General features: G+C 45.5%; 1 protein-coding gene across 1 annotated transcript in view; it reads left to right on the forward strand.

Annotated features, from left to right (window-relative positions):
- The window catches only part of LOC138800496 (sterol 26-hydroxylase, mitochondrial-like), a 223,648-nt gene that overhangs the window by 102,803 nt on the left and 108,095 nt on the right, over positions 1–12,750 (forward strand). The window contains exon 6 of the mRNA XM_069982210.1: positions 966–1,132. Within this exon, the coding sequence (XP_069838311.1) occupies positions 966–1,132 (167 nt within the window). The remainder of the gene's footprint in view (positions 1–965; positions 1,133–12,750) is intronic.

Consider the following 12,750-nt stretch of genomic DNA (forward strand, 5'->3'; position numbering starts at 1 on the left):
CTTCAGGAGACTGGACCTGGATACAGTAAGTATAGCTGTTATATAGCCGCCTTCAGGAGACTGGACCTGGATACAGTAAGTATAGCTGTTATATAGCTGCCTTCAGGAGACTGGACCTGGATACAGTAAGTATAGCTGTTATATAGCCGCCTTCAGGAGACTGGACGTGGATACAGTAAGTATAGCTGTTATATAGCAGCCTTCAGGAGACTGGACGTGGATACAGTAAGTATAACTGTTATATAGCTGCCTTCAGGAGACTGGACCTGGATACAGTAAGTATAGCTGTTATATAGCTGCCTTCAGGAGACTGGACCTGGATACAGTAAGTATAGCTGTTATATAGCCGCCTTCAGGAGACTGGACCTGGATACAGTAAGTATAGCGGTTATATAGCTGCCTTTAGGAGACTGGACCTGGATACAGTAAGTATAGCTGTTAAATAGATGCCTTCTGGAGACTGGACCTAGATTTCTGGTAAGTTCAGCTTTGTTTTACAGCATGATAAAAATAAAAAAAAGAATGTATTGCAAACTTGCTTTATAACACATTTACTGTTGGTTTAGACTTTGGAAGTTATAACGACAGGGAGAGGAATTGCATAGGGGCACGTCAGCGAGCAGCGATTCTCCCACTACTGTATTGACTTTTGTAGAGCCTCTATGGACTTGCAGGACTTAGGAGACTACTTTTGAGAGAGAACAGCCTTGATATGTGTACAGGCCTCAATACCTTGTCAGCAGCAGTGACACCCCAGGCTTTTCTTTAGCCAGCCATAGCTGGACAGATAGGAAGTCTGGAATCAGGATTCACCATACACCTCAGGAACCTCGCATCAGGCACTGGCTGGATGGCTGTGCCCCATGTAGAACACTTTTTGGCCCAAGGACAGCTTTATCCTGCCTGCTGTGTAAGGCCGTTGCCTCATCTGTATGGCCACACTCATTCCCTGTTTCTCATCTCAGACATCAAACACCTTGTCCTGGGCCTTGTATCATCTTGCCAGAGACTGGGAGACCCAGCGCTGTCTCTACCAGGAGGTGACTGCCATAGTTCCCGGAGAGGTGATCCCCACTGCTGAGGATATTGCCAAGATGCCACTGCTGAAGGCCGTCATCAAGGAGATACTGCGGTGGGTTTTATACATTCTTTATATATTGTATTTATTTACCGCCCTCCTGTTCCTGTGAAGAACCAATGCATCATGGGAGCGAAGGGATCAGCGTCTGTGTATGGGGGCAGAGGGATCAGCGTCTGTGTATGGGGGCAGAGGGTCCCCATGTGGGGCTGACAAATGCTGTGAAGACAAATGTTCTTAAAGTGTAACTGTCATTTCAGGGTCATTTTTCTGAAAATAATAAATATCTATAGTACAAGTGTTTTAAAAAACTCAGTAATGGGTTTTATTTACCAAAAAGAGTTTCCTTCTGTAGTCAAAAAGCTGTTTTTCTAGCTCCCCGCAGACTTCAGAAGAAGCAGCATCTCTGTCTCCATTATGTGGCTATGGAGAGGGGAGCAGCTGAGAGGAGTGAGCACAGAGCAGTCCTGCACAGCACAACACCCTGCAATCTTCTCTCCGCAAGTTCCCAGATAAGCACTGACCTTTCTGACCTCTAAATCCAGCATTTTAGGTGCCCAGACAGTCTACAAACAGCTGACCTTCATGTCACCTCTTCCTGCTCCCTCATGTTCATTATTTATACAGCTCCCATCAAACATTGGCCGTTGCCCACTACATTGTGTGTACAAACAGCCGTTGTTTGCATTCACTGCAATGGAAAAGATTGAAGATAGAAAACAACAGCTGTTTTAAATTAAAAGAACGGGCATCGTTTTACAAACCAGTATGTTGTGTGAACATAGCCATGCGCTGCTTAGAATTTACTGGCTATGGAGGATTTATGCGTGAACTATCTAATTGCCTGCCCATCAGGGAGGTGTTTAACTCCTTCCCATCAGTAATCTGTATGTGTATATATATATATATATATATATATATATATATATATATATATATATAATATTCCTACTGCACATACCCCGTGCAGTAGGAATGTATATATACGTTCCTGACTTCAGCAGCTTCTGATGTGTGCGGGACTGCTGCAGTGAGAGTGGTCCCGCACACATCAGTGTGTCTGGGGCCGGAGGTAATGAGAGGCAGTTGCAATCCCACAGCTGCGTCTCATTAACCCCTTAAACGCTGCGATTTATAGTGATTGCGGCATTTAAGGTACTCAGTGACAGAACAAGCTTCTATCACTGAGTGATTGGGACCCCCGGAGCCATGTTGCGGGGTCCCGATCGCTTGTGCCGACAGGCAGGGGTAAGTCACTTACCTCTGTCCTGTCAGATCGGCCATCTATGGATAGTCTGCTCTCAGGCAGGCTCTATGCATAGATCGCCAATAACACTGATCTTTGCTATGCTATGGCATAGATCAGTACATGCAATCTAATGATTGCATCTTTTACAGTGGAAAAAAGTGTAAAAAAAAGTTTTTAAAAGCATTAAAAAAAACCTTATAAACCCCCCTCCCAATAAAAGTTTAAAATACCCCCTTGCCCATTATAAAAATATAAAAAAAATAAATGTATTACATAACGTTGTGTGCAGAATTGTCCGATCTATTAAAATATAACATTATTGTTCCCGCACAGTGAACGGCATAAACGAAAAAAAAAAACACGAGGATTAATGATTTTATTAAATTATATATCAGAAAAAATTTATAAAAAGTGATAAATAAAAAAAATTCTGTTACACCAATATGATATTAATAAAAACTAGAGATCATGGCGCAAAAAATGACACCTCAACCAGCCCTTTAGGTGGTAAAATAAAAGCGCTATGGCTCTTAGAATGCGGGGAGGAACATCGCGTTAATTTGAACCGGATATCCGGGCATCAAAGGGCTCAGTCTTGAAGGGGTTAAATCCAATTCCCACTTTGCTATAAAAGGCCGAAGAAAATCCTCTAAGGAGAAAGTTATTAGTGAATAAATCAGTAATGGTGAATGGCACAGCGGATCAGAACCCATGCAAATTATTTCAAACTATATGAGTGTACAAGAGAATTCCTTTGAGGGAGACATGGACTGCAAAAAATGTGTAAGCTGTCAAATTGTCCAATCCCCAACACAATTGGATCCCCTTGAGAGCCTGTGCAGAATGCCATCTATCATTGTAGAAGTGGTGTTGAGCCCTACATTTTCCAGCTGGACTCTAAACAGGCCTGTGAGTAACTTCTTAGGTTGGGGAGACCTATACCTCCTTTGTGCTTCAGTGTATATATGGGGGTTTTTGGAAATTCTGACCACTTTTCCTGCCCTAATAAATCTGGTTAAATCCCTGGGGAGAAGTTTGAAAATCTGGTGGGTAACGTCTGTATGAGATTTGCAGAAATATAACTCTGTCAGGTCTTTTGAGATCCATACCACTAGATATCCGATTGTACCGTAAGAGAAAACCCTGTTGAGCTTTGTAGACGCAGTGGAGTTAGAATAAAGGGAGGTGATCCAGGCAAGCATAGGGGGCCCCAGTCCAATGTGATAACCTTTGTGGTATTGTCCCTGGCCTCACGTGATGGGGGGGAAACCTACTTGGTCATCAGTAATAATGTTGACCAAGAAAAGAGCCAAAAAGGAGGCTAGAATTTTGCAAAAACGTTTCAAGTCCATGTTCAAAAGTGAAATGGGATGGTAACTAGCGCTAGCTGTCGGGTTCTTAACCACTGCAGAGCCACAATGGGGAATAAAAGGAGCATTCTCCCTTCTTTTAGCACTATAGGGGTGCACTAATAAGATAAGATTATCCTTCAACAGTCCCACAATGGGCAAGTTCAGTGTGTTACAGTAGCATGGATATTACAAATACAAAAAGCTCCAAGGTAAAGTAAAGGCATTACGGTTTGGGCCAGTTCACACGGCATACAACTGGAAGAATTCCGCAACTGAACTATCCGCTGCAGAATCCTGCCTACCTCCGTGTCATACAGGCAGTCTATGGGAGGGCTTGCGCGCCTCGGCTCGCCGCGCCTCTTCGCTCGTAACTGGCCCTTACAGTAGACACAGAGAAAAAAGGTAAAAAGATACAAGTAGGAAGGATATCACAAGCTTAAAATATTTCATTTATGGATGGCGTGATCTCTGCTTATGTTGGTGTTGGTTGTACAACCTAACCGCAGTAGTTAGGAAAGACTTTCGATAGCGCACGTTCTCGCACTTTGGGTGAAGCAGTCGGTCACTGATACTACTGCCCAGGGCTATCACAGTCTTGTGCATGGGATGGGAGTCATTCTCCAGCATGGAGCTGACCACTGACAAAATCTTTCTCTCCCCCACTACCTGCACTGGGTCCAGGGGGCTTCCAAGGACAGAGCTGGCCCTTCTAATCAGATTGCAGCACCTATAGGGTTAGCTGGCAACCAGGCCCCCCCCCCCCCCCCCCCCCCGGGGATGATATGGGCACAGCTACTGCGCCCGTGTCATCCCTGTGACGTACCGGCACATCCATCTGCCGGAATGCTATGCAGAATAGGACGTGACAGTACGTGATTCGGCGGGAAGGGCTTAATTGATATATAAATAAAGATTAATTTAAAAAAATACAGACTAAGATCTTCATAAGGCTCTCGTTCAGAGGCTGGCCGGGGTGGCCCCAACCTTATTGGCCAGGAATAGATGAGCTTCATCCCAGGCCGTCATATACAGAATAACCTTGCTAGGGTATTTATTAATATTCAACTAGACTGGGGTTTTCCCCATTCCATCCTGTCTTTGGATACGACGAATGGGTGAAATGGGGATTCCTATGGAGCACCTTGGTAGAGTAATTTTACCCAGGAAATAAAGTTCTCCCCCCAAGGCAAAAACTTCCTATAGCTAGAGTAGGGGTTAATGATGACTTTACTGAGTGGTTTGTTCCATCTAGAGCAGTGTTTCTCAACCTTTTCAAGCCAAGTACCCCCATGCGTCGAGATGCAGCGAAATCCACTGCAATACTCTGCACTGTTTTCGCCTATGACTATGCTTTCTCAGAGGATTTTCATCCTGCTGCAAGAATGTAGCCACAGCCTATTTACCTAATTAGCTGCCGACCCTTAACAGATCATACTTACCTGCCTGTACTTCCACCTGCTTCTCTGGCTCCAGGCTTACTGACAGCCTGCTCATCCAATCAGTGGTTACGGTGGGACAGTGGCTGAGCAGGTGGTCAATAAACCGGGTGCCAGAGAAGCAGGTGGGATATATCCCACAGAGCTGCATATGTCACCCTGGAGCCAGATACCTCCCCCCATGTAGTCAGTTACCTCCTTATATGTAGCAAAATATCTCCCCATGTAGTCAAGATACCTCCCCATATGAAGCCAGATACCTCCCCCCATGTAGTCAGATACCTCCCCTATGAAGCCAGATACCTCCCCCCCCCCTTGCAGCCAGACATCTCCCCATGTAGTCAGATACCTCCCCTATGAAGCTAGATACCTCCCCATGTAGTCAAGATACCTCCCCATAAGAAGTTAGATACCTCCCCCCATGTAGTCAGATACCTCCCCTATGAAGTCAGATACCTCCCCCCCCCCTTGCAGCCAGACATCTCCCCATGTAGTTAAGATACCTCCTTCTATAGCCAGATACCTCCCCATGTAGCCATATATCACTTTTCCTTTTCCTCTCCATCTGGCCCAGACCACCATGATGATTTCTTGCAGCTACAATTTACCTCTTGCCAGAGAACCTGCCAAACATCTTAGGCGCCACAGTTTTCCTTTAATTTCCCTCCCTTTTCCTACCTATAGGCTCCCATACAGTAATAATTCTGCTGTTTGGTGTCATGTGCTGTAAAGTTAGTAGGTGTGTGGGTTGTCCCCGTATTTGGGATCCCCCATTTAAAAATATCCCCTTCTATGACCCCCCATATAGTAATAATGCCCCCTGCCCTGCCCCCATAGTAATGCCCTCCATTCTACTCCCTCCCCCTCCTGCCCCAACACACACATAAAAAATTCATACTCACGTAATCCAGGCATGGAGGGGGTCTTCCTCTCTTCTCCGGCCTCTGAACCATAAGGAAATCAAGGGGAGAGTAAGGTCTGAGGGGGAAAAGAAGGAAAGAGGGAGATAGAGGAGGTGAAGGGGGAGAGGAAGAGAGAGGAGGTGAAGGGGGGGGGGACAGGAAGAGAGGGGAGGTGAAGTGGGAGAGGAAGAGAGAGGAGGTGAAGGGGAGAGAGGAGGAGAGCGGAGGTGAAGGGGAGAGAGGAGGAGAGCGGAGGTGAAGGGGAGAGAGGAGGAGAGGGGTGGTATCCCCAACGCAAAATCCACCCCCCTTACCTCCTCTCTGCCCCATCACTATCTTGCTGTCGACCGGGATAGTGATGCCGCCAATCCCGCATCCAGCAGCCGCAGGGGGACAACGTTCAGCAGACGCTGCTGGTGCCCTGCTTCCAATGTGATCACCCTGACTCTCTCCATCTTTCCCCCGCAGCATCTTCCGTCCTCCACAGAACGCTGGTGAGCTGCTGCTTGGGGAATGAAAGAGAGAGCTGCCACGGTGACTGGTGCTGATACATAACTGAATTATAGCAGTGTCCCGGCACCCAAAGCCAACGTTTTTTAATTTTTTTACACTCTGGCATACCCCCTCAACCTGCTGTGCGTACCCCCTGTGGTAAGCGTACCGCAGGTTTAGAAACACTGATCTAGAGGAACAAGGCAGGTTTTCCACCTGTCACCCCTGCTGTTTGCCCTTAATTATTTATTTATTTAAAAAAAACGCATAGGGTCCCCCCTATTTTTATAACCAGCCGGGTTAAAAACCAAGCGACAGCAGCCTGGTAACACCAGGGTGGGAAGAGCCATTGGTTTAGGCCCTCCCCAGCCTAAATCTTACCAGCCTGCTGCCGCCCGGTCCAGGAGCGCCAATTTTGACGCTCCGGGACCACTGGCACCCGGCTCTTCCCAGTACCCCTGGTGGCATTGGGTACTGGGGTAATAATGGGGGGTTAGTGTTAGCCATTTTATACCGGCTAACACTAGGCCCCGACTTAGTAATGGATTCTGTCTATAAAGTAAAGAAATAAAGACAAGACACAAGTGGAAATTTTTTTTTTATTCAAATAAAAACACCTCCACACCCCTCATTGACCATTTTATAAAAAAAAAACACCAAACAACCCCTGGTCATCGACGTAGTCCGCCGAATCCGACGTAATCCACAGGATACCGATATCTGAAAAACAAAAAAGGAGAAACACACAAACAGGAGCACAACACCCATCATTGTGAGCGGTGTTGTGCTCCTTACAGTATGCAGCATCTTTACAGATCGCTGCTTACAGTCTGGCCCCCAAGGGGTTAAGGGAGGATGTATTGCATCCCCCTTAACCCCCTGGGGGCCAGACTGATGTCAGACTGCACCCATCCCAGCAAGGAAGGGGTTAAGTGACCCCCCCTTCCTTACTGGGATGGGTGCAGTGCAGGGGAGGGGGTGGGGAGAGCTTTATACTCACCCCGATGTGTCCTCTTCGCTGGTCCGCAGCACAATGAAGTCACTGTACTGCGGACCGGCTCATTATATGTGCGCTCAGCCGATCAGCCAATCAGCTGAGCGCACATATAATTCTAAATGTTTCTTCTAATAATGCTATTGTCATAACATAATTAGAAGAAACATTTGATGTTTTAATTAAAGTAAAGTGATGATTAGTACAGAATGCTCTATTACCGGCAATATGAATTAACGGCTTATGGAGCTTCCTGTACTAATATTTAATTAATAAAACACATTTTTGTTGTAATAAAATCGGTTTCGTTGTTCAATAATTTAATTTAAACGAATCCATCATTGTGCAATTAAATATACTGTCAAAAAATAAATATATATATAAATATATTTATTTAAATATATATTTATTTTATCAGTATATTTAATTGCACAATAATGGATTCGTTTAAATTTAATTATTGAACAACGAAAGGGACTTTATTACAACGAAATATGTGTTTTATTAATTTTTAATATATTAACCATGAGAGGCATCGGCATTATTGCAGAGGATCGCAAACCCCGGTAATAGCGATTCCTGTAAACTGTTTCCCTGCTTTCCCAGATGCATCCAGAGGTGTTTCCATCACTTTCTAAAGATTTTATTTGTTATTTTTAGTTGAACCAGATTTCTAAGTAAATGACCGTATGTTTTCAGCCGCATGTCTATTTTCTCCCACGGCCGTAGTTTCAGCCGCACATTTCCAGCCGCGTAAAAAATACAGCCGCACAGATACATAGTGTGAACATAGCCTAAAAGTGTAACTGTCGTTATAACTTTCAAAATCTAAATCAACAGTCGATATAAAGTTTGCAATGTACATTCTTTTTTTTTTTTTTTTTTTTAGTTATCATGGAAAACACGGCACTTCCTGTGTTCTTACTGTTTTTTTTTTTTTTTTCAGAGTCTAAACACAGGAAGTCCAGTGTTTCCCAGGTCATCAGAGTGCTCACAGAGAAGACAGTCATGTGATTGACAGACACATTGAGCCTCGAATCTCTGTACTGGTCAGATTTCCTGTGTTTAGTCAGTTTTTTCAATCAGCACAAGTCTAAAAATCTGTCTAAAGGAGGCTGGACCTGGATGCAGAGATAAGCGAGTAGTGAAATATTCGAATTTCCGAATATCAAGTCGAGTAGACCCCCAAACTGAACTATTAGATGGAATATTGAATCCCATTAAAGTCTATGGGAGAAAAATGTTCAAATCAAAATTCGACCACTTGTAGGTCACCAAGTCCACAATGACACCTTATGTAATGATGCCAACACCTCTGGAATGCAATCGGGACAGCAGGGGGAGCATTCCTGGGTGCATCTAACACGTCAAAGTCGCAACATTACGCCACTATCACAGGCTATCAACTATACACTCCAAAAACAATATAACCTCTATGTAAAGTGGGGAAAAAATACATGGAAACCTTCTTTCCAGTAGCATGGACAGAAAGCCACATTTTAAGTCAAAGAAACATTTTCATGCTCCCCTTTAAATCATATTGCCTATGACAACTACAGATGGCATAGGCAAGAGGTAAATCAAACAGCACCCACCGCTAACTGTCATTGTGTGTGTGTGTGATGCGGTCAGACACATCCTCCATTACATTTTCAAAGTCATCTGCCACTTCCATTTGCCCTTAATTACACATGAGGGAGTGTGGGTCTTATGGAAACCCTTCAGGTGAGCCTTTTAAAAGCGGAGTTGAGGGCCTTGAGGCAAGCCTTTTTAAAGCAGAGTTAGAGACCCTTGAGGTGAGCCCTCCAAAAATTAGCTTTAGGCACTTGAGGTGAGTTTTTTAACCCTTAGAGGACCGGGCCAATTTGAATTTTTGCTTTTTCGTTTTTTCCTCCTTGTGCTTAAAAGGCCATAGCACTTGCACTTTTTCACCTAGAAACCCACATGAGCCCTTATTTTTTGCGCCACTGATAGTACTTTGCAATGACAGGCTGAATTTTTGCATAAAGTACCCTGCAAAACCAGAAAAAAATTCAATGTGTGATAAAATTGAAAAAAAAAAAACACATGGGGTAAAATTGTCTTGTTATATATGTTCCTCAAGTCGTTACGATTACAATGATATGTAACATATAACTTTTCTTATAAATTCAAACCATTTTTAACAAATATATGTTCCTTAAAATCGCTCTATTCCCATGCTTATAGCGCTTTTATCCTTTGGTCTATGGGGCTGTGTGAGGTGTCATTTTTTTGCGCCATGATGTGTACTTTCTATTGGTACCTTGATTGTACATATGCGACTTTTTGATTGCTTTTTATTATAATTTTTCTGGATTTGATGCGACCAAAAATGCGCAATTTTGCACTTTTGGAATTGTTTTGCTCTTACGCCGTTTAGCGTGCGAGATCAGGCATTAAATAAATTAATAGTTTAGGCGATTACGCATGCGGCGATACCAAACATGTTCATTTATTTTATTTATTTTTATTTATAACATGGGAAAAGGGGGGTGATTCAAACTTTTATTAGGGGAGGGGTTTCTTATTAATAATAAAACATTTTTTTTTCTTACATATATACCAGAAGCCCCCCCAGGGGGACTTCTAGTATATGCACACTGATCTCTCATTGAGATCTATGCAGTATAATAATATAGTAATACTGCTGCAGCCGAAAGCAATAGAGGGTCATTATGGCGCAGACCCCGGCCGGTGCCGCATGTAAGGATCCCCCCTCCGCCATCGAGGCACGGGGGCAGGGGTTAGCGATCTGCCCACTAGACATCAGGGAATGGGTTGAAATAAGTGTTCAGATGCAGCTGTCAACTTTGCGGGTATGACAAATTGGACTGTGCCTGCTAATAGCCACGGTCCCGGGCTACAAGCCCCTTTAGCGACCGCTGGACGTACAGGTACGCCAAGGGTCATCTAGGGGTTAAAAGCGGAGTTGAGGCCTATTTTATAAGGCAATGGAGAACCCAGCTTGGAGTTTGTGGGAGCAGTCATCCCACCCAGCTTTAAGACTGCTCCAGTGAAAGACCGGTTCGGACAAAAGCCTTTTAAAAGCAGAGTTTCAGGCCATTGAGGTAAGCCCTCCAAAAATTAGCTTGATGCCCTTGAGGTGAGCTCCCCAAAAAATGATGAGCAAAGCCCTAGAAAAAATTATATGGAGGCCCTTTGCCCATTTCTACGCTGGTTGAGGAGAAGGAAATGAGCTGGAGCAGACACATGGCACTTCACTTTTGGCGTACAGGGACAGTTCCAGCCACGTGTCCAACTTGGAGATCTAGGAAGTATAGGGCGCAGAGGGACTGGGGAGGACAGGGCTACGGTCGGTCAGGTACTCCTGCAACATCCGCCAATTCTCCCTCCTGCTCACTACAGGCCCCACAGTGATGGAAGTTTTGCAAGGGGGTGCCATGAACGTGTCCCACACCTTGGAGAGTTCCCCTGGTGGCTGTGGACCTGATGGATGTTGTCAGGCTCTAGGAGGAACTCTCCTCTCTGCCGCCAGCGATGGTAGGTGGGAATATTTCCATCATGTTCTGCAAGATTTCTTTATGGTATTTCTGCAATCGATGGCTCCTCTCCTCCGAAATAAAAGAGAACACCTTATCATTATACTGGGGGTCGAGGATTGCAAACATCCTGTAACGTTTGCTCTCCATTATGTGGACAATACGTTTGTCCTGGGAAAAGCAGCCCAGCATAAAGTCAGCCATGTGTGCCAGGCTCTGAATAGGCATGACTTTGCTGCTGCCACCGGAAGGATCACTCTCCATTTCCTCCTCTTCCTCCTTCTCTTTGTCCCATCTGTGCTGAACCAATGAGATTCTACCCTCGCCAGCCTCCTCCTCTTCAACAGCCGCCTCCATGTCCTCGTCCTCCTCTTCCTCCTGCAACTGCTACTGAGAAGCAGACATGAGTGTGGTCTGAGTGTCTACAACTCCTCCTATCCCAGCCTCCTCTGTGTGCACCGTGTTCTCCCTTATGGCGATAAGGGATGGATACGCTGATCATGGCGTTGTTGCAGCTGACCCTCTTGATGGACTCCTCGAATATGCATAACACTTCACATATGTCTGCCATCCATGGCAACTCATGGTTGGCGAACTGAGGAAGCTGAGTTGGAATCACACATGGGTTTTGGAGCTGGTACTCCACAGCTCTTTGCTGCTCACACACCCCGAACAACATATGATATGTTGAAATCCAGGGAGTGCTGATGTCACACAACAGCCGGTGATCTGGCAAATGTAGGCATTGCTGGAATTTTCAGAGGCTAGCAGTGGCTACAGATGACCTCCGAAAGTGGGCGCACAAGCGTCACACTTTCACCAGTATCTCTGCAAGATTGGGGTGCGTTTTTAGAAAGAGCTGTACCATCAGGCATGGTCTGTGTGTCAGTTTGGCAAGCTCCAGAGCAGCTACCAGGTTACGGCCATATTGCACATGACCATGCCTGGACCTAGCTGCAGCGGCGACAGCCACATTTCTGTTTGCTGAAATATGGCGTCCATCACCTCTGAGGCGCTGTGCTTCTTATCGCCCAAGTTGATGAGCTTGAGCACAGCCTGATAATGTTTCCCTACGCATGAGGGCGATGTTACTACGAATGAGGAGAAAGAGGGGTTGTCGGAACCCGTGCTCGCAGTCTTGGGTGGGGGTAGGAGATAGGCTGTCCCTGGTTGTGACCCAGTCCCCCCTTCTACGACATTCAACCAATGTGCTGTCAAGGAGATATAGCATCCCTGGCCACAGGTGCCTTTTCACGTGTCAGTGGTCAAGTGGACCTTCACGTTCTGCGTTACTCAGGGCCCGCCCAGTGTTACAGGACATGTGCTGGTGCAAGGCGGGGACGGCACGCCGGGAAAAGTAGTGACGGCTAGGGACAGAGTAGCGTAGCATTATCAGCTATCCACTTTACCACCTGTTCCCACTGCGCGGGCCTCAGCAGTGGTGTACCCTAGCCCCTGCTTAACTGTCCAATGAACCCAGGAATGCTGGATGAGCGTAATGCTGGCTGCCCCTCACCAGCACGCATTGCATCTCCACTCTCTTGACCGCGGCTTGTGCCCCGACTAGCATTTCCAGGCCCCCGTCCTCGTCCTTTTGCGCTAGTCTTATGCATTGTATCCATACAACGGTTTTCAATTGCGTACAGCACATAAAAGAGTTGTACTAAGCTTTTATTTTTGGCCTTGGCACACAAGGAGTATACAGCCTTATATACTATATAGACAG

Source organism: Dendropsophus ebraccatus, chromosome 9 (assembly GCF_027789765.1).
Source record: "Dendropsophus ebraccatus isolate aDenEbr1 chromosome 9, aDenEbr1.pat, whole genome shotgun sequence".
Classification (NCBI taxonomy): Eukaryota; Metazoa; Chordata; class Amphibia; order Anura; family Hylidae; genus Dendropsophus; species Dendropsophus ebraccatus.